This window comes from Chlorocebus sabaeus, chromosome 12 (genome assembly GCF_047675955.1).
Source record: "Chlorocebus sabaeus isolate Y175 chromosome 12, mChlSab1.0.hap1, whole genome shotgun sequence".
Taxonomy (NCBI): domain Eukaryota; kingdom Metazoa; phylum Chordata; class Mammalia; order Primates; family Cercopithecidae; genus Chlorocebus; species Chlorocebus sabaeus.
The window spans coordinates 32,580,695-32,603,751 of NC_132915.1; the positions used below are offsets into that span (position 1 = coordinate 32,580,695).

Here is a 23,057-nt window from a genome sequence, read left to right on the forward strand (position 1 = left end):
GCTGCATTTACCCAATGCCTGTACCCCCATCATATCTAGGAAGTAACTAACTTGTTTTAATTTTATAGCCTCATAGGCAGAAAGGACTTGTCTTGTCTCAGATGAGACTTCGGACTGTGGACTTTTGAGTTAATGCTGAAATAAGTAAAGACTTTGGGGGACTGTTGGGAAGGCATGATTGGTTTTGAAATTTGAGGACATGAGATTTGGGAGGGGCTGGGGTGAAATTATATAGTTTGGCTATGACCCCACCCAAGTCTCATCTTGAATTGTAATTTCCACATTTCCTGCATGTTGTGGGAGGTAACTGACTCATGAGGGCAGGTCTTTTCTGTGCTGGTCTCATGATAGTGAATAAGTCTTATGAGATCTGATGGTTTGAAAAATGGGAGTTTCCCTGCAAAAGTTCTCTCTCTTGACCTGCTGCCATCTGTGTAAGACGTGACTTGTTCCTCCTTGCCTTCTGCCATGATTGTGAGGCCTCCCCAGTCACATGGAATTGTAAGTCCCTTAAGTGCTTTTTCCTATATAAATTACCCAGTTTCACATATGTCTTTATTACCAGCATGAAAATGGACTAATACACTCATCATTCCAGTATATTAGGTTGGTGCAAAAATTAAATTAAAATTAATGGCAAAAACCACAATTACTTTTGCACCAACCTATATATAATATTGAAATGTCTCAAAATTTTAAAACATTAGCTATAAACTTTCTCTTTATGTCAAAATCGACAAAGCAAAGTTACAATGAAAAATTGAGTCAATAGAAGTAACTACCTTTGACATCAATATCATGATTGCTATATCCATTACGGGTCAGTAACAAAAGCTAGAAACTTTTAAAGGATTTTACTATAGTTTGCAAACCCAAGATAACAGCAGCACATTAACAATTCAAACATTACAGGCATGTCAGAGGAGTAAGGAATTACAGCACTAATCTTGTCAGTTATAGACAATTTACATCCACAGGGATACCGCTGGAATATACTGGGGAGCTTAAACCTAACACTGTTCTACTTAAGAAATAATAATAATAATAATAATAATAATAATAATAATAATGACAAAGAAGAAAAACAGGCTTCCAAATAATTCTGGGAGGATAACATAACAAGGGTCTCCAGGCAAATATCACAACAAAAAACTGCGTGAAATAAAACACTTTGTTGACAAAAAGAAAATGAGAGTTCTCACCTTCTTTGCTTGGTGTAAAGGAATATAAGGTATCACCTGCCTTGAATGTCCCAGAAGAAAAAGCTAACTTGAGGAACTGAAGAATATGCCTGCTGGGGGTGAGCCATATGGTACAGTACAATGTTTTTTCCAAAGTGTGGTCCAGGTGTACACAAGATTATTTTTTATGAGGTCAAGATTGAAGTGTTGGGGGCGGTGGTGAGGGTGTGTATGTATAATCTTCTATTTATGGTTAGTGACACTGATTTTCCACTTCTGACAGAAATCCAATTTTTTGTTTTTAATATATGTATTTAATATAAAACGTGATTCTATTTAAGAAGCAATCAGGCTCCCTCTACCAACCCCTATGCAGTAAGGTGACTGGCCTTCCCTAACTTTAGTAAAATGTTTGGAGTTTGTTCTTTGGTTTAATCTCTGCATTCAGGAATACCAAGCACGGGTAATATCACATGAAAAAAGAGAAAGATTAATTAAATTACTGCAATAAATACCCAACTCTTTCCCCAACTCAGCTCCCAGGCAGCCAAGCATTCCCCCACTAGGCAGGAAGTTGGACAAGTCTTCTTAAAAAAATTGACCAGCCAAAGAGGAAAAACAAAGATACTGAACATCAGAGGGTTCTTAATTAAAAAGCCTCGTCAGTGAGATGACCCCATTTTGAAGTCAATAAGACTCACTCATACATTCAAATCAGTATCTTATATCCACATTTTAAAATATGGATAAACACCCACAGATTATCAGACATCAGAGAAAAGCTGTTAACATGAAAGACAGAGACATAGTAAAAAACAAAAGAAAACAGAATAGGGTACCTTAAAAGAGACAAGAGAAAAAAAAATTCAACAACTTAAAACAAATTAGTATCTTCAGAGAGGAAAAAGAAAACCACAAAATAAAACATAATATTACGAAAAGGAACACACAGGAACTTTTTAAAGTTCTTGAAAATTAAAAAAAAAAAAACTGATAGAATTTAAAAATAATAGAAAGGCTGAACAATGAAATTGAAAATAGAACAAAAAAAGTCCAGAAAGTGAAAAACACAAGAAAACAGAGGGGGAGGGAATCATAAATGAAAAAACTGAAAAAGTTTCCCAGAAATGAAAAAGCATGAATGTCCAGACTGAAATGGCCCATCAAAGGTTCTAGCACAGTATTTGAAAATAGGCCCGCATCAATGCACATCATCAAAAAGTTCATAAAACTGGAATTTCAAATATTCTACAAAGTTTCAGAGAAAAAAAATCACATAAACCACATAAAAAAGATCAGAAATCAGATTGGTGTTTGGCTTGTCCGTGGCAATCCTGCAAACCAGAAGAAACACAATCATTAAATCTAAGAAAAATAAATGAGTTTTACGGGAAAGGAAGGTAATCAATGCTTACTACAAGGCTGGATTTGAAAAGCATTTATATATCTTGGTAGTGTAAGCAGTGAATACTTATTTACTAAAATTAAAACATAACATAGATTGAGACATATGAAATTATTGTTTTTGTACATAAAAAAAATATGGTTCGATCTGTCAAGAACATGAGGAATCTGAAGGGTGGGTGGGTGGGTCAGGTTGTGTGTTTGAGTGTTAGGGACCAGAAGAAGGGCATGCTAAGATAATGCTTAAAATGCTTAAAACTAAAAATTCAAGATGCAGTAAAATATGTATATTATCTTTAAGTAAATGGAAGTAAATATCAAAATAACAAGTTTAAAGAAGTCAGTGTAGTTGCCTATGAGGAGTGGTTTGTGGGAGAACGGGGAAGGTTAAAGACCATATTTTTAAAATAACAAACCGTGCGAAATTTTTTGACTCTTTACACTATTATATGACCTATTAAGACCTGGTGTAAATATTTGATAATATGTAAATTCAATAAAAAGAAAACTTTTTTCATGTTTACAGAAGGCGCCTTCTGGAGATAGGGACACCATTTTCATCACACTCTTGTTAGTGATAGGCACTCTCTCAAAACCATTCTTCCACAGAGATGAAAACCAGAGTGAGTTACATGTTCAACATCGCCTTTAAAAAGATAACTGTTATCTTTTTAAAGTTAGTTGTAACAATGTCTGCATTGTTCTTTACTTGCTCTTTGGATGACATGACATAAGCTATCCTTTCTCAATAAGGTTTGGAGTCTTAAAATTGGTGATGGCATTAATAATAGCAGAGCCTTTTAAATCACCATTTTGAAGACTCATTTTTAATGGTTAAAAAATATATAAAAAGATAAAAACATAACCAATAATGTGGGCACTAAACAATGGGTACACATGGACATACAGATGACAATAATAGATACTGGGGACTCTAAAAGGAGAGAGGGTGGGAAGGGGATAAGTGTTGAAAAATTACCGATTGGGTACAATGTTTGCCATCTGGGTAATGGGTACCCTAGAAGCCCAAACCCCACCATTATGTAATTTGTCCATAAAGCAAACCTGCATATGTATCCTCTGGATCTGTAATTTTAAAAAAGACAGAATATGTTTAAAAGAAATAAAGGAAACATAAGCAATAGATTTAAACATGTAACACTGTTTGAAGATCAAAACTACATATAGTTCAATCGAATAAACTGGAAGCTTGTGGGATGGGAAAGATGTGTATGTATATATGGTAGAGTATGCTAAGATTTTTTTTTTTAATGTCTAAAAAATAAACACAAAACGGCCGGGTGTGGTGGTTCATGCTTGCAATCCCAGCACTTTGGGAGGCCGAGGCGGGCAGATCACGAAGTCAGGAGATCGAGACCATCCTGGTTAACACGGTGAAACCCCATCTCTACTAAAAATACAAAAAATTAGCCGGGCATGGTGGCGGGCCCCTGTAGTCCCAGCTACTTGGGAGGCTGAGGCAGAAGAATGGGGTGAACCCGGGAGGCGGAGCTTGCAGTGAGCCGAGACCGCACCACTGCACTCCAACCTGGGAGACAGCAAGACTCCTATCTCAAAAAACAAACAAACAAACAAACAAATAAAAAGAATAAAACACAAAACGATTATTTCAGATGTCTTTACTTATCCCAAAAGCCAATGACTTCTGTACGATTCCACCACACTCCCTGCCCAACCCAATTCTATATCCTGTAAAGAATATAACCTTGTGTCTATCATTTACAAAAATGTCCTTCATCATCTACAACCCATCTATATCCTTCTCCCTAACCACTTATTTATAATTGTAAGAGCAACGTTTGCTAAAGAGTCTCTTTAATACTAAGAAATTATAGGCAAATCTTGAATCTCAAGATAATGTTATATGACATATGATCTTTCTCACTTATGTTCTCACCACTCTTTAGAAGAAATCACAGGCCAGTGTGTTCACAATCCACATACATGAACAGCATTACTTTGTCAGTATCTTTCCAAAACAAGTCAACTGCCCTGCATATGAATAAGACCTGTAGTAAATATCTGATGATAAATTCGCTTCCAACTTTTAAATGGCATGAGTCAGATATCCAGACCTTTAAGATTATTCTATTTTCATTCAACAGTATTTATCAGCCACCTAATGCCAAGGCACTTTCTAAAATACCATAAAGGCAAAATCCCTGCCTGGAAGGTACATACATCCTATTAAGTACTACTGTGAGTCAACTAAATAAAGAATAATATTGCTGACATTTCAATACGAAAGAAATAGAAAGTGGTGATAAACAATGGGGAGCGAAGAGAAGGAGAAAACTTTGGGTGGTCATGTCAGAAAAAATAACTCGCTTTAGGAGTCAAGACAGGCTGTTTGAGAATAGAGATTGTAACTTAAGTATTCATTTTTGTGTCCCTATAGCCTAGCACAGAAAGAAGCTGGCATATCCAAGAAATGCTCAAGAAACATGTGCTGAATGAACCTAAAAACTGAAGTATGCCTGTCATAGCAAGACAGTAAAGTCCAAATAATCTTTGGATACAAGTATGTTGGACAGCCAACATAATGAAAGTAACAGCATCTTTTCTAAGTTCAGCAGCTCCTTACCTGTTGTTGTACTGGTACTTGCTGTACCACCTGCGTAGGCACTGCTGCTTGACTAGCCACCGAAGTTTGTAAGGTCACTGTCGAGCCTGTGTCTGACCCAGTCTCTGATGTCTGCATGATGGTCTCTGAAACAGATTAAAATGAAATTAAAGTTTAAAATGTTACTCCTCCATGACTAGCTTCCTTACAATTGTTCTTAAAATCCTATACTAAAACTAACTTTCAACTCTTATACCTCTTATCCCAACATACTACCATGACAGTCCACGCACATATGTATGTAGTCATTTTGACCACTTAATAAATACAGAAAATTACTTATCCACGTTCTTTAAAAAAATTCCCATTAGCACCACTTATCCTGAGACTATCTGGGTTAAATTTCATTGAAAGCTACCTTCTATCTCATCTGTTATAAATTGTTTTAATCCCTTTATAAACTATCATCCAAAATTATGTCAAAATGCTCTTATAACCCAATAAGCCACCTGGGAGAGCATATCAGAAGATAAAACTACCAATAACCCACCTGGGAGAGCATATCAGAAGATAAAAGACATAGATTTGGAAATTCGTCTTCTATGGACTATGTTCGACTCCCCACTCCGGTTTTGTTTGATGTAAATGTCATGAATTCTACTTTCTAGACACTTTTATAGGCTGTCAGGATGTCACCAGAGCATAATTTAGAGTAAATCATTTCTAAGGTCCTTTCCAACTTAAAACAAACAGAGAGTCAAATCATGAGTGAATTCCCATTCACTATTGCTTCAAAGAGAATAAAATACCTAGGAATCCAACTTAAAGGGATGTGAAGGACCTCTTCAAGGAGAACTATAAACCACTGCTCAACGAAATAAAAGAGGACACAAACAAATGGAAAAACATTCCAAGCTCATGGATAGGAAGAATCAATATCATGAAAATGGCTATACTGCCCAAGGTAATTTATAGATTCAGTGCCATCCCCATCAAGCTACCAATGACTTTCTTCACAGAATTGGAAAAAACTACTTTAAAGTTCACATGGAACCAAAAAAGAGCCCGCATTGCCAAGTCAATCCTAAGCCAAAAGAACAAAGCTAGAGGCATCACACTACCTGACTACAAACTATACTACAAGGCTACAGTAACCAAAACAGCATGGTACTGGTACCAAAACAGAGATATAGACCAATAGAACAGAACAGAGCCCTCAGAAATAATACCACACATCTACAACCATCTGATCTTTGACAAACCTGACAAAAGCAAGAAATGGGGAAAGAATTCCCTATTTAATAAATGGTGCTGGGAAAATTGGCTAGCCATCTGTAGAAAGCTGAAACTGGATCCCTTCCTTACACCTTACACAAAAATTAATTCAAGATGGATTAAAGACTTAAATGTTAGACCTAAAACCATAAAAACCCTAGAAGAAAACCTAGGCAATAACATTTAGGACATAGGCATGGGCAAGGACTTCATGTCTAAAACACCAAAAGCAATGGCAACAAAAGCCAAAATTGACAAATGGGATCTAATTAAACTAAAGAGCCTCTGCACAGCAAGAGAACTGCCATCAGAGTGAATAGGCAACTAACCTACAGAATGGGAAAAAATTTTTGCAATCTGCTCATCTGACAAAGGGCTAATATCCAGAATCTACAAAGAACTCAAACAAATTTACAAGGAAAAAAAAACTCCATCAAAAAGCGGGCGAAGGATATGAACAGACACTTCTCAGAAAAAGACATTTATGCAGCCAACAGATACATGAAAAAATACTCATCATCACTGGCCATCAGAGAAATGCAAATCAAAAACACCATGAGACACCATCTCACACAAGTTAGAATGGCGATCATTAAAAAGTCAGGAAATAACAGGTACCGGAGAGGATGTGGAGAAACAGAGTACTTTTACACTGTTGGCGGGACTGTAAACTAGTTCAACCATTGTAGGAGACAGTGTGGCAACTCCTCAAGGATCTAGAACTAAAAATACCATTTGACCCAGCAATCCCATTACTGGGTCTATACCCAAATGATTATAAATCATGCTGCTATAAAGACACATGCACACATATGTTTATTGCAGCACTATTCACAGTAGCAAAGACTTGGAACCAACCCAAATGTCCATCAATGACAGACTGGATTAGGAAAATGTGGTAAATATACACCATGGAATACTATGCAGCCATAAAAAAGGATGAGTTCATGTCCTTTGTAGGGACATGGATGCAGCTGGAAACCATCATTCTCAGCAAACTATCGCACGGACAAAAAACCAAACACCGCATGTTCTCACTCATAGGTGGGAACTGAACAATGAGAACACTTGGACACAGGAAGGGAAACATCACACACCAGGGCCTGTTGTGGGATTGGGGGAGGGGACATGTATACATATGTAACAAACCTGTATGTTGTGCACATTTACCCTAGAACTTAAAGTATAATTTAGAAAAAAACTATTTGGTGATCTAAAACAATTAATGTATATCCAAAAGCCAACCGATATACCCTAAACTTAGCCAAAGAATCAAGTTAACTAATTTTGTGTATCGTATAATATGGTACTAAAATCAAAATTTGATTATAGTCTTATACAAAGATAGCCCCAAATCCATAACATTTAATACAGCTGAAAGATGGGGGAGACTACTATCATGTAAGTGAGATTTGTAAACAAAGACATGTACTTTCTCTCATTCACAATTAAACATGCCACGTTTCTCAGTTTTGCCTGACCTGCCAACATAGGAGTAAATTTTGCATTGTTTACTCTAACAAGAATGCTTTCTCCGGCTTCCTGGCCTTGACATCCCCTATTACTACTTATGCATTCAATGAAATGAATATGAATTTCCTTGTTATTGAGCAAAGACCAGATTTCTAACTTTCTTTCCTGGAGGAATGGAGCAAAAGAAACAGTGTTCAACTGGTAGCATAAGAAAAACACTGCATCATAGTTTAAATCTATATGAAGTATAGTGAACATTAAGTTTCACTAAGAAATTTTTGAAAGAGTATTCAGTTTTTCAAGGAGAAAATTAACCCCTCTTGGCATCTTTTGTCACAGCATGACTTCTTGTAATTTTCCCCCAAAACCTTCAATCATATTCAATTTCAGAAACAGACCTCTAAAGACAACACATGTATTTGTCTTTTTTATAAATGAGGACACTAAAGCCCAGAGAAATTAAGAGACTTGTTCAAGGTAACAGGAGTAGACTTGGGACTGCGCTTTTTCACTTTGAATCTGTGCTTAATTTTCTTTCTACACTTTGACATTGGCATCGTTCTAAGTGATTATTTTCTCATTCTTTTGTGAGTCAAACCCTAAAGAGGCACAATAAACCTTGTACATACAAAAGGCATAGCAGTAACAACTAGCATTGATTGTTTAACATATGCTAAGAATATTTTAAGTGCTTGATATATTTATTAATTTAAAAATTAATCCGTGTAACAACCCAATGCGGTTGGTATGACCATAATTTGCATTTACAGATGAGGAACCTCAGGCATAGAGAGCAAAAGTGACTAGAGGTTTACAAAATAAAAGGAAAGTGATAAATTCAGTGGCTAATTCTCCTAGATGGGTTAGCTAATGTTCAGCTCCAGCTTATCGTATGTGGGAAACTTCCTTCCGTTTTCCAAAAGAAGCTGAGAATCCAGATTTTTATGAGAAATCTCACAAATGGTGGTTTATTTAAATGTAGTACTGATCTCCAAACACACACGCACACACACATACACATCTTTGAACTAGCATTAAGACTACAGAAATGACCAAAAATGTTTGCGAATGACAGTATTTTTTACTACACAAAATTCTTGCCTAACGAGTATTACTAGAGGACCTACAGTTCTCAAAATTTGTGGAGAGAATACACAAATTAAGAACCCAGTCTGTGCCTCTTCCTCTTTCTTCTACCATAGACGGCGGGGGGGGTGGGGGTGGGCAGGGGGGTTAGGGGGAGTGGGGAAGAAAGCAAAAGCCAGGGTCCTTTGATTTATTATATATTTATATGTCATTTGTGCCATAGCAGAGGAACTATTAGTAAGAGTGAGGCAATGCTTTTCTGGAAAGAATAAGGAATGAACCAGACATCAGGTATCATCTTCTGTGAGGTTTTTTTCCAGTCTCTCTTGCCAACTCCAAGATGGCTGGTGGCCTCTGTCAGTTTAGTGTACAGATGAGGAAGACAGCGTTGCCAGTTATAGCTTCGCCTTTAAGCTGTTCAATTAAGAGTAGATGAGTTTCTTACAATGATGTCACTCGCACTAAATCTGCCTATTTTCCCCAAAGCTGGATGGGAATGTTCCAGAGGCTAATTTGTTGGTGCATACATTGTATTACAGACTAGTCTGCATACTTTTTTGGTAAATGACCCATACTTTGACATCTACTGTTTTAGATCAAACACATGCAAGAATGTAAAGAAAAAAGTTCTCTTTAAAAATTAAAACTACCTTTAAAGTAATTCTTAACAACTCCCAATAAGCCTCCTGGGAGAGCATATCAGAAGATAAAACACATAGATTTGGAAATTGGCCTTCTATGGACTATATTCGACTCCCCACTCGGGTTTTGTTTGACTCAGAGTGATTACAAAATTCTTAATTGCTAACATTTGAAAATCAGAAAACTTTGCACTAGAAAACAAATTTCCAGGCTGGGCACAATGGCTCAAGTCTGTAATCCCAACACTTTGGGAGGCCAAGGTGGATGAATCACCTGAGGTCAGGAGTTCAAGACCACCCTGGCCAATATGGTGAATATGGTGAAACCCCATTTCTACTTAAAAAAAAAAAAAAAAAAAAAAAAATAGCTGGGCGTGGTGGTGGGCGCCTGTAATCCCAGCTACTACGGAGGTTGAGACAGGAGAATCCTTTGATCTCAGCAGTGAGCTGAGATCGCGACACTGCACTCCAGCCTGGGTGACAAGAGCAAAACTCCATCTCAAAATAAAACAAAACAACACAAAACAAAAAAATTTCCAGAATTTCTTGAAATATCTGAAAGTTTTAAAGAGGTGAGCACATATTATGTGTTCTACAGGCAAATTATTTAAATGGCTATACTTTTTTCAATTGACTGGCCTCTATACGAATTTGAGGGTAAACAGAAATCTATTTCTACAAATAAAGACTGAAAGTAGAAAACTGCTTTTTAGGCCGGGCGCGGTGGCTCAAGCCTGTAATCCCAGCACTTTGGGAGGCCGAGATGGGCGGATCACGAGGTCAGGAGATCGAGACCATCTTGGCTAACACGGTGAAACCCCATCTCTACTAAAAAAATACAAAAAAACTAGCCGGGCGAGGTAGCGGGCGCCTGTAGTCCCAGCTACTCGGGAGGCCGAGGCAGGAGAATGGCGTGAACCCGGGAGGAGGAGCTTGCAGTGAGCCGAGATCCCGCCACTGCACTCCAGCCTGGGTGACAGAGCAAGACTCCGTCTCAAAAAAAAAAAAAAAAAAAAAAAAAAGAAAACTGCTTTTTGAGGGGGTCAGGCGCGGTGGCTCTCGCATGTAATCCCAGTACTTTGGGAGGCCAAGGGGAGAGGATCACGAGGTCAGGAGCTTGAGACCAGCCTGAACAACATGGTGAAACCTCGTCTCTACTAAAATACAAAAATCAGCCAGGCGTGGGGGCGCATGCCTGTAACCCCAGCTACTCAGGAGGCTGAGGCAGGAGAGTCGCTTGAACCTAGGAGGAGGAGGTTGATTTGAGCCGAGATCGTGCCACTGCACTCTAGCCTAGACGACAGAGAGAGACTCTCTCTCAAAAAAAAAAAACAGAAAGAAAGAAAGAAAATTGCTTTTTGGGTTTAAAACAATATTGATGACATTTATACTAATTTTACACAGAAAAGTAATACCCAAGCTTAGACCATTTTACTGCTAGAAATGTATCACTAGATTAAAACTATGATTTTCCTCATTTAAAAAATGAGTTAACTGAGGTCCAGAGATGTTACATCACTTACCCAAGGCCATACAGACACTGCACAAAGAGAAGTAAAGAAAGGCAAACTGATGAATTTTTAATATGAGATGGGGAAAAAAGAAAAAGTTGTGAACTATTTAATAGGAGGAATCTTTATAGAATAGAGTGGGGGAAATAAGATAGGTAAAAAAACAATGGTTGTAAAACATAAAGCTAGCAGAGTCATACAGAACTTTCCACCTAGCCTCCAGCTGTATCTATAAATCACATCTAAACTGTTACAGAAAGCCTAGTCCTGCACAACCAAGTATCACATCAAGTATCAACCAAGTCCTAGCACATGTTCTGTTTATTCCCAAATGACTGCTCATAGGTCTGATCGACTTGGTTCCTGGATTATCGGGTCATGCCAGTTGATAAAAACTTAGCCTCTCTTTCGTGTCTCCATTTTCCTTCATAGACACAATTTCGTTTTCCTCTGATTTCACTATCTTCGGCCTTGACAGAGAGGCTCTCTTTGCCATGCTTTATGACATTAGAGGGTATCAATCATATCCGTTCCACAGATTGACTGAAAAGATCATAATTTGGCCTCTCATTTAATAGGTCTTTTCCTGGTGCCAGGCACTACACTAAGTGCTTTAAATACATTTTCTAGTTCAATCTTCAGAAGAATCCCATGATGGAGGTGTTATCCCCACTTAACAAATAAAGAAACTGAGGCACAAATGGATTAAATAACTTGCCAAAAGCCACAAAACTAGTAAGAGAAAAAGCCTGAATTCACTTGATGCCTGTCTGACTCTAAAGCACATGATATCAACCAGTACATAAACTGCTTTGCAATACCATGATGGTAGGGCTTCCAAAGAAAAGCTAGAGACTGTTGGTATAGACAGCAATCTTTGAGGTTCTCAATCAATATTACATGATTTACACTTCCAACAACAATAGAAAGACATCCCCTCTTTCTGACACCAAAGTTAGGAAGTATTTCTTCTCTTTCAACTGAGACCATATAACCCAACGAATACGTATCTTTCCAGAGGCATTTTTAGTGATTAATTCTGAAGACCTGATAAAAACAGCAGATCAATTAGAATGTTAAAGCATGTTTGAGGAGTATAACCCTCCTGCCAAATTCTGCTAAACAGATCACTGAAGCCCACTGACACATTCATAGTATTCTGGTAGGCTTCCAACATTTCTGCAAAGTAAGGATCATCACAGGAGAGCAGTGTCCTAGCATGCTCCATTTTAGGTTTTGTTTTATTCCCAGCATAATCACTTATGAGTACATTTGAGGTTTTCCCATTCATCCAGCAATGGTTTCTGGTGTTTTGTTTATGTTTGGGAGTAATTTGGTTAGTTTACTTTCTTCACAGCCTTCTTTCAAGTGATATTTGTTTATCAGTCACAAATGCCGTCACATTGATCCATTTTGATAAGCTAAATAAACCCCTGCAGTTTGTCAATGATGCAGCCCATATGTAAATGAGTTGTATATTCTTACAGGAGAGATATGCACAATTTCAGTCTAGTCATTCTCGCCTAATGTGGCTGTCAGGTGTGTCATGAGCAACAGATGCTTGTTTGACAAAGGACCTTTTTATTCTGGCTAATTAAGCAGTTGGACACACCCGCCTGTTAACGGTTCTGCTTTGTACAGCCAGCTCTGACTGAATCATTTGAATCTACAGCTAAATAGGCCACATTTTGAAAGAAGGCTAATTAACCCCTAGGAGAAGGAAAAGATATTGCAAAAACCCAGCTGCTGAATGGAACAAGATTAGCATTTCTTCAACCTGATGGGTAAAACCTAGGCAAAGCAAATGTGTTTGGAACAAACATGCATTATTGCAAGTTTTAAGGCATTCGAATGTTCTTTGTGGAACTTCCTGAACGTTATTTAATACACTCAAATTCACAGTTGGATTCCTTTTATCACTCACAATGTACATGCCAGATTAAATGGATTAATAGTCTGACCTAATCAATTACTTATCAAACACAACTATGTTACTGGGCGAGCTTAAAAATAGGTAGCATCCACCTAATTTTTATTGGGGTCTTTCGTCCTGAAATAATTTGCTCTCCTAAAGAGCAAAGTGTGCAAAGTTTGGTTCCACTACACTTACTGTATTATTTTTAACACTGAGGAATGTAACAGGTTTTAATTCAGTATAGAAAACAAAGACCTGTAATTTAATTTTCAAGCTCAACAGAGAATTTCCTTCCTTTTTCCTTAGCATAGAAAGACAAAAGATGCTAGCTCCCATTCCTACTTGAACCAAATTAGCCAAAATTATGATGATAGTTACTTAATGGGTATAGTGAAAATAAACAACATCTAAAATGTGATCATATTCAAGAATAACTTATTTACAAGAGCATTAGAAACCTGGTTCAACATAAGATCATAGAAATGCCATTTACGGAAAAAAACAAATGTTTTGCGGGTGAAAATTACTATTTTTAAAACATAGAACAAGGAGTTTAACATTGGTGTGTTGGTGTGCTTTTACATAAAGACCCAAAATTATTGTAATTGAAGTTCTGCAGCATAACACTTTTATTACTAATGCTCTGATTCAGCATCAGCATTCCTAAATAAAAGTTGGAAAATAATAGTAGCATATATAGTGTCTATAGCAATTAAGATTTCTATTAAAATTAAGACAACTAAAATGAACAATGCTTTTGGGGAGGAAATTACTGACATTTAACATAAATTTAGTACAAAATGTACAAAATGCTGACTATTCTGGAGTAGATAATGAACAATATTAAGATAACTGTAACAACAAAAAAAAAACCTAAGGACATTAGACAACTTCAAGAAAGACAATGTACAATGATGAGGCATAGTAGAAATTATTAATGCATATATGTTACACATATATAAGTATTTTCAACATGTTTAGTCACATGCTACATTTAAATATATGTTTAAATAGTCACGTATTAAATTTAGTTTCTTAAAACTCTGGCAAAAAATATATTGAGCTGATTACTTCACCTACAAATATAAAACACTTGGCTTTCTTCCACCTTCACCCAGTACAAATGAAAAAACTAGTTAAACTACAAACTGTAGTCAAACACCAACCCTTCTTTATATAAAACACATCCTTGTGAAAATTTATTCATTGTAAAACATGGGGCTTTATCAAATCAATAAATCAAGTAAATGAGGAATGTAAAAAGAAAATTCATGATTTTCTGTATTATAAAAATGCTGCCTCTTTATTTAGGTTTGATGTTGTAATCCTCATGACTGTGTACAATAAATCTTTGTACTAAACTGATCTGTAGAAAAATGATGGAATGATAATAGTGTAGACTGTTCAGCAGTCATCTTCCTGTGATAACTGATGACAGTGATTAATGTTGAAGATGATTAATCAGCACACTGGTAACATATACAGGTTGCCTGGGTAACTTTTTTCACTTTTCAAAGGTTTTCTCTTAACTAATTCTTTCCTTGACTCGGAATAGATTATGAAAAACTATTACTTAAAGAGAGAAATGAAATTACTGTAATTTTTATCTTAAAGAACTAATTACCAAAATCTAAAATAAAACAATCCCCTTAACACTGAAGCCAAAGTGCCGGAAAGACATACAGGACAGGAGCAAAGGGAGGCAAAGATTAGCTTAAAAGGTAGCATTATTTACAGAGCCACAAAAGAAACAAACAGGTAATACTGCACCAAACAGAGTTTCCTTTAGATTTTATAGGGAGTGACAGCCAGAACAGAAATTCTTAATTTTCTTCACATCAGAAAAGACTCCAATGACAGTGTTCCTCTTAGATTATCTTGCCTACACAAGAATTTTTTTTTCCTCTCATCTCTTTTTCTTTTTATAAAAGTGCAGAATAGAGTCTTTTGCAGTTGTTAACTATTCTGACAGGCTCAAAGAGATCAACACATCTAAAAGAGGAAATAATACTGTATAATAACATTGCTAATAATGGAAACAATATACCCCATTTTAAATGTACAGTATCTTAAAGAACAGAATTCTCATTACTGCCATTTTCTGGCAAATGTAGTGAACATGGGTGTAAGTAGACCTCAAAAAAACCTCTATATATTCATATACACATAAATTCTGAAAACACTTGCTGTAAAACATAATGCTATTAAATTTTTACATTGATTTTCATTATATGTATATACACTTGGAATAAAGACTTGGCCAAAGGATAAAAATGTAAACAGATTAAAGACTATAGCCAATTCTGTAAATTCAGATACTTAACAGAAAAATTATTTCTCTGTAAAAATCAGTAAAATTTGAAATAAGTCATCTATACTGAATTACAAACAGTTCCACTGGTACTTATCTATGGGAACTGGTGATGCACTCCGTGGATGGCTGTCCTTCCAATTTGGTATGAAGCATTTTCTTGCCTTCAGAAACAAGAATTCCTTTAAAATCTCATTACTATATAGCTACATCGTCTAAAGTTGGTTATCCTAGGCTATCTCATAAATCATGAGTTAATATCCTTAACTGGGTTTATTATAATGCTCAAAATCAACTGTAAATTCTTTACAAAAATATAGCTGTCATTATATAACATTTTAGATAAGTGTGAAATTTCATATAATAAGTTTCATTGTCATCTCTCTCATTATACTTTGGTGGTCTTCCATAGAGACTAAAATGGGGAAAAAACTCTTCTTTTATCCTTGATAATACATTAACTATAACATCCCAATCACTACTTTCATCACCAAACTTGTTCAGAAGAGTTATCTACAGTCACTGTCTTCATTTCTGCCCATTCTATTCCACTGCTGACACCTTGTTATTTAGTTTCTGCCATATCCCTCCAAGAGAAGATCATCTTTTCCAAAGTCACTAAGGAACAATCTTTTAATCTGCAAATTCTATGACCTTTTCTTATTTTTCACACTCATTGTACTATCAAATTACACTTGAAATTAATGACAATCTCTTTTATCAAAAAGCTCTTCCTCTTTGCCTTCCAAGACATTCAATTTTTTCTGATTTTCTTCCTAGCTGTCTGGCCAGTCTTTCTATTTGCCTCAGAAGTTTAATTTCTTCCCTTTGAACAGGAAAAAAAAGAAAAAAAAGAGTTGAGCTAGGGTGTATTCTGCTCTCTCAACACTCTGTTTTAAAGAGTTTGGTCACTAAGAACTATTATCCGTATGTGAATAACTCCCAAATCTGTAACTCTATCAATAATCTTTCCTTCTATTGAGCTACAGTTCTATATCTTTAACTACCCATTGAATCTTTTTAAATACCCTATCATTATTACTAGTCCACCTGTTTACATGAAATCATCAAAATTCAATTTAGATTTTCATCCTTTCTGTTAAACTTTCTGCCAATAACTGCTGTTACATGCCTTGGGGGATACACAGTCTGCCCTCAGTGAATTCAAATTCTACTGACAGCATAAGATAAAAGTGGTAATCTTGGGATCCAGTCATCTTGGCATCATTTTTTCTCAAAGAAGCCTAGTAAGAGCCAGATTTATTTTTTTCTCTCATCTTCCAAATTTAATAAATTACTGAGTCTGCTTCCTAATTATGTCTCAAAAATATACTCACATATCTATATCTCGCCACACAGATCCCTAGAGTTCAGGCCACTACCTACAATAGGTTCTTAGTGCCCTCAGGATAAACTGCAAACCCTTAACAAGGCTTAGGAGGCTCTTTAGAATATAGCCCCTGCCTACTGTCTTCCCAAGAGTATATACAGTCCAGCCTTATGGAACTATCCACAGTTCCCCAACCCTGGAGCATTTGGTTTTTTGTCTTGTTTTGTTTTTGTGAGACAAGGTCTCACTCTGATGCCCAGGCTGCAGTGCAGTGGCACAAATTTGGCTCACTCTGCAGCCTCGACCTCCCAGGCCCTGGTGATCCTCCCATCTCAGCCTCCTGAGTAGCTGGGACCACGTGCACGTACCACCACGCCTGGCAACTAATTTTTTGGATTTTTTTGTAGAGACAGGGTTTCACCATGTTGCCCACCCTAGTCTCAAAGTCCTGGATTCAAGCAACCCACCTGCCTCAGCCTCCCGAAATGCTGGGATTACAGGCATGAGCCACTGACTCAGACAACCCTGGGGACATTTGAACAGGTATTTTCTTCTGCTTGAAACAATTTTTCCTTCTTACCTCCTCTAATCTTCACTTTGTCTTTCAGGTCTCAGGAGAAATCCTACTTTCTCCTGATAGCTTCCCAAACAACCACTGCTTTTCCACCTTGCTCTTAACAAGTCCGAATCTAGTGTCCTCCTGGTATTCCCATAGCACACTATCTTTACTCAGTACACAGCAATTATCACATCTATAGTGTAAGTGTGTCTCCAACAAGACTACAAACTCCATGAATGCATGGACTATACTTATCTTTTTCACCTACATATGTAGCCACAGCACCCAATATATACATAGAATCTTTGATTTGTTGAAAGAATAATCTCCAAAGAAGATGAGTCTAAGACCCTATTGAAACATTACTATTAGAATATGCTGTACCAGAGGCATCTTCTATATAATTTTTTAAAAATTCTACATAAACGTAATTGCATATCACAGCCATTTTAAATCAAATTATTAAGTGTTTTTTCTTAATTTTCTAATGTGACTTCATGTTCAATTTCTATTACAACAGAATTTTATAACAATTCTCATATTCAAAAAATTAAAAGACTCAAAAGACTTTGTGTATAGTTTTTTAAAATAAAGAAACAAGATAAGGATTAAGTAAACTCAAATGAACAAATCAAGTCTTCAGCTATTGCTCTGAACCTTCTGACATATCATTTACTGTGTTTTAATAAGTACACCTGATTCACTGAATTGTAGATTCAGATCTAATGCTTTAATCATGTCATCTTAGAATAAGTGGCCTGGTATGATTCCTTTGTTTTTATGAGACAGAAGCACTCAGAGATCTTTAATAGCTGAAATGCTAAGAATAAGTAATTAGCCTAATAGTAATTGTTCTGACTTCATCGTTAATTAACCACTTGAAATATATTTAAGCTTGGTAACATTCAACTGATATTCTGCTATGTTCTCTTAATAATCATTGAAACTTTGTACCAAAAAAAGGTATTCTAAGAAGCCTCTAGTTACTAATCAGTTAACACACTTATGTAAAGACTTCATATACATTATTTCATCTGTACAGAAATCCTGATGTAGGTACTATTATTATCCCATTTATTATGGATGAGAAAACTGAGGCATATAACTTAAACAATTCTATCAGCACCAAGGTCATATAACTTCATATAACTAGAAATGGGCAGAGTGAGAACTTGAATATGCTATACCACCTACTAAGTCAAGGAGCAACATTTTGTTTCATTCTTTTTTTTAACCCACCCATATGCAGTATTAGGCTAAAAATATGACAACTATTTAGATGTTTACCACACCAACTATTATGTAGTCCTGTCTAGAGTCTTTTCTATGTTTTCATTCTTCTATATTATGGAAATTAGATATGCTGTAATTTTTTAATCCAGTTAATAGTTTTCCATGATAGATCATCCTCTAAAAAATATCTTAATTTCATTTCCAGCAATGCAGAGTATCTGACAAGATGACTGTCTATTCTGTAGATCTTAGCTAAGACTAATAAAAATGACTGAATCATGGAATATACAGTTTTTATACTACCTCTGCTGAAGCATCCATACAGACAGGCTTGTTGGAATTTGAATTAGGGCTCAGAAAATGTTAAAAATCAATGTGCCACAATACAATATCTTTTCTTTCTGAAATCTCAGAGTTGAGCTCTCAGGTACACAACATCACACCTACTTCTAAAGGAGTAGGAATGACGGCCTACAGCTTCTCAAGACGCCAAAAGAAGGGGCAATCTCAACTCATTCATTCACCAATGAGTTGGTTTCAGTGAGTCTCCAGCACAGGTGCCAGGGGTTGTTGCTCCCTGACCTTTACATTTGATCACAAATTGCATTCAGCAATGGCAAGAAAATGATATTTAACTCTACTTACTAATGGCACTGCAATCAAGAGCAATAACTGAGAAATAGAGCTTTAAGGAAGGCTGTAGGCCAAAGACACTGTTCAGGGTAATTAAGCCCCATAGCAATCCCATAGGTAACCCTGCAGTACAACTAACGTCTCTATTCCTGCTTGAGCACAGGGCCACCCTTCCTTGGTACATGCCAAATAATTCATCATATACCCTGATCTTTTCATTTTGTTGTTTCAGTCAATCATGCTTATATAGGACATGTTTTGTTACAAGGATCGGCCAAGCAGAGGAAAGTAAAAAGCAATTTTTCAAATCTCACCCAGGCCTTTTATTGTGCTACTTCGTTATTTCAAAAAAGTCTGTGCTGTAGGAGTTATCTCTGTCTCTCTATCTCTCTCTGTCTCTCTCTCTCTCTCTCTCTCTCTCTCACACACACACACACACACACACACACACACACACAGCCATACACACAGACAACAGGTCTTTGGTATCAAAAGTTAAGTTGGACACACAGTACATCACACATGCACATGCAAATAAACACAGAGGGAGACCTTCCAAATGGTTCCTACTTGGCTTATAGGGTGTGACTGAGGAAAAAGTGTTCTAACTCCAAATACAGTAGTCTTCCACTACTGCCTCTTTTTCCCCATCCCTGGCAGAGATGGTGATGGGGTATGATAAAACTAGGTCTACTTTGCCAAAAATAAACTTATTTTGCCAAATGGCCAATTTGACAAATTACCCATTCAGTCAAAACTTGTTTCTTTTAACCATTTACATTGTTAACAGCTATTTGTACTGAATAAAATAGTTTCAAAGAATCTTTTAAGAATTCTCTGATATTTAAGTTGACGAGTTCAAGCTTTTAATTTACCTGAAATACTGTTGTAATCCAGCACTGTGGTCTACCCATGTTATATTCTGCCATTTTGCTATTTTCTGGTCTAACAACTTTTGGGGATCAGAATCTATTTATTTTAAATCAAAGGGTTATGAATGTTTTGAATACCTAAAAGTGTATAAATTATAGTACAGAAGATTTGTTTCTTTTAACACACTTTCTATCCACTTAAATACATTCTATACTTCCCTTACTTCACACACTTCCTAACCAATTGAATTGGATGAACATGTTCTTCCATTTTAAGTATCTAAAAAGCATGCAGTATTTGAAGTATCAATGATAAAATTGGCATTCAGCTGAGTTATACTGATAAATAACTCTATAGCAAAATATCAGGTTTGAAATTGCGATAGAAAAATTAAAATCAAATTAAAACTTAATAATTACTTCCCACTAAAAATTTCAAAAACTTTTGCAGCTATTCTATGCAGCATGATTTGTGATAAACTTTCTATGTAGCTAATACAAACACACTTCAGGCAGTTTATAATTTAGAAAACTGGTCATTGGACAAAATGATAAATCAGAGTATTAGGTAAATTTAACAAAATAGCCATTCAGTGAATTTATGTTTCAGCAAACTGATTTTTAAAAAACTATCTATCTATTCAGTGAATTGATCACTCAGTAATCACTTTTCAGATAATTGACCTGCTTCCCAAAATCACAGCACTTTAAAGCTTAAAAGTATTCAGATCATCAAGTGCAGGCTCCCATTTCACAAAGAATCTGAGAAAAATCAACCAAATGGATCCAACAGTATCAAATCAAGCATTGGAACACAAGACTCCCAATTCCCAGTCAAAAGCTCTTTCTAACAGACTATGGTTAATAAAAGAAAGGAGGAAGGCACTCAGAGGCAGGAAGGCCTGACATATGTGCAAAGCGCTTATTACACAATGAAAGAAATACTCATATAACATGGAGAATGCAATCTTAAGAGTTTCTCTTAGACGTTTCCAAGTTCCTTTCTCACATAAATGAGTAAGGCTCTGTTTCAGGATGTTTAACAAGATTTCAAGTGAGGCAAACTCTGCCTGTGTGTGTGTGTGTGTGTGTGGCGCTATCAACTAAAATGGTTCACAGGACTTTATATTCTATAGGAATTCTGAACCATCTTGCCAACTTGTTTTTCTCTATCTACCAAAATACTTTACATGGAGTATCTTGGTCTTCCATGCTCAGTATTTTATTATTATACAGAGTTTCTGAGTGTTTCAGGCTCAGAATTTTATTATTACATCATCTCTGGATGCCATTTATAATATACAAACTGACTCTATTTACACTGAAATAAACCAAAAACACTAATTTCTAGTTTTCCTGGAAGAGGCAAAAAGCAAAATTCAACACAACAGTAATTGCAACCAAAATAAACAGGGAACAAATTCTGAATTTTCACTTGCAGCAAATAAGTGTAATTTTGGGGTGTGAGATGGAAACCTTTTCAATGTAATGGTTTGTGTAACAGCTTTTACAAGGTGCACTTTTCACTGTCAAACAGCATGAAATGCTCATAAGGGTAATCAGTTTTAGATGGCAGGTTTACAAGCTTTCCACAACATGTACTATTTATCCACGTTAAAATGCTTCCCAATTACCTCTTTACATATTATGTTCATGCATTCTTTTAAAAAGATTTAAAAACTGCTTTGTATAAATATAACTCTGAAACCAACCATACTGCTTGATTTCTTTAATCATCTGATGCATACTATTGGCTTTTACTAGCTCACAAGTTGCCTATGCCTAATTTTCATAAAAGTAGTATTTCTACAATATGATATTAAAGCAAGGTAGAAGCAAACACCTCCCAGTATAACTGCCTCAAAAATTTTATTTTCTATGTAATCTTCCTTATGAAGGTAATATAAATGATATTCTTGTTGTACCATAACAGTTAGCTAATATTTACATATTATATTCAAAATCAGATACAAATATGAGCTGATTATTTCTCATGATCCATGGAGCCACTTTTCTCACAAATCAAATTTATAAGGATGGTGTTTTCTAAATAAAACTGAAAGGTTATTTACATACAAAAACTCTATTCCCTTTCCCTATAAGGTTTACTCAACATTGAATACATAAATTCTTTTTAAATTAAGACAGCAATGGAAGTTTTTTAAATGTAGGACAGCGAATCAATCCATCTTCCTCTCTCTCTCTTTTTCCTCCTTTCTCTCTTGCTCCTTTCTCTCCTTTTTTTTTTTTTTTTTTTTTTTTTTGAGAAAGGGTCTCATTCTGTTGCCAAGGCTGAAGTGCAGTGGCACGATCTTGGCTCACTGCAACCTCCGCCTCCCAGGTTCAAGCAATTCTCCCAAATAGCTGGGATTACAGGCACCCGCTACCAGCCTGGCTAATTTTTGTATTTTTACTAGAGACGGGGTTTCAGCCTGGGGGAGCCTCTGCCTCCTGGGTTCAAGTGATCCTCCCACCTCAGCCTCTTGAGTAGCTGAGATTACAGGTGTGTGACACAACACCCAGCTAATTTTTTTTTTTTTGTAGAGAGGGGATTTCACCATGTTGGCCAGGCTGCTCTAGAACTCTGGACCTAAAGTGATCCTCCTACTTTGGTCTCTCAAAGTGCTGGGATTACAGGTGTGAGCCACCACGCGGGCCTCTTGTTCTCTTCTCTACCTTTCCTCCACCTCCAGTTATAAGGACCTAGTCAGTCGCACAGCCAAACACTGGCTACACAACGGCCCCTCCAAAATACTCTACATATATAAGCCGAATCAGGAGTGCAGCTTAATTGTATCATTTCCTTCTTTGAAATTATTTTCACACATCTGGATGACTACTTGTAACATTATCCATAGGATCTTTTGGTCACACCATTTTAAACATTATGGGCATCAAAAATAATAGTTAAGCTATTTTCAGTACTTAGACATAAGCCACCTGGCCAAAATATTCAGTGTCTCAAAACAAAGCTTACTGTGAAATAGGATCAGTATCTGATTTGAGTATTCCTGGCTTGTTCTTTCCAAAGTACAGTAGAACTACTTCA

At 36.3% G+C, this 23,057-nt stretch overlaps 1 protein-coding gene across 4 annotated transcripts in view; it reads right to left on the minus strand.

Annotated features, from left to right (window-relative positions):
- RFX3 (regulatory factor X3) overlaps nt 1-23,057 on the minus strand; it is a 309,035-nt gene that overhangs the window by 174,488 nt on the left and 111,490 nt on the right. For 3 of the 4 annotated variants that reach the window (XM_007969367.3, XM_073021548.1, XM_073021549.1), the window contains exon 2: nt 5,191-5,315. In XM_007969367.3, coding sequence (XP_007967558.1) covers nt 5,191-5,307 — 117 coding nt within the window. In that variant the 5' untranslated portion in view covers nt 5,308-5,315. Of the gene's footprint in view, nt 1-5,190; nt 5,316-5,719; nt 6,131-23,057 lie in introns of those variants that run through there. The other variant, XM_037998447.2, reaches the window with a different exon arrangement.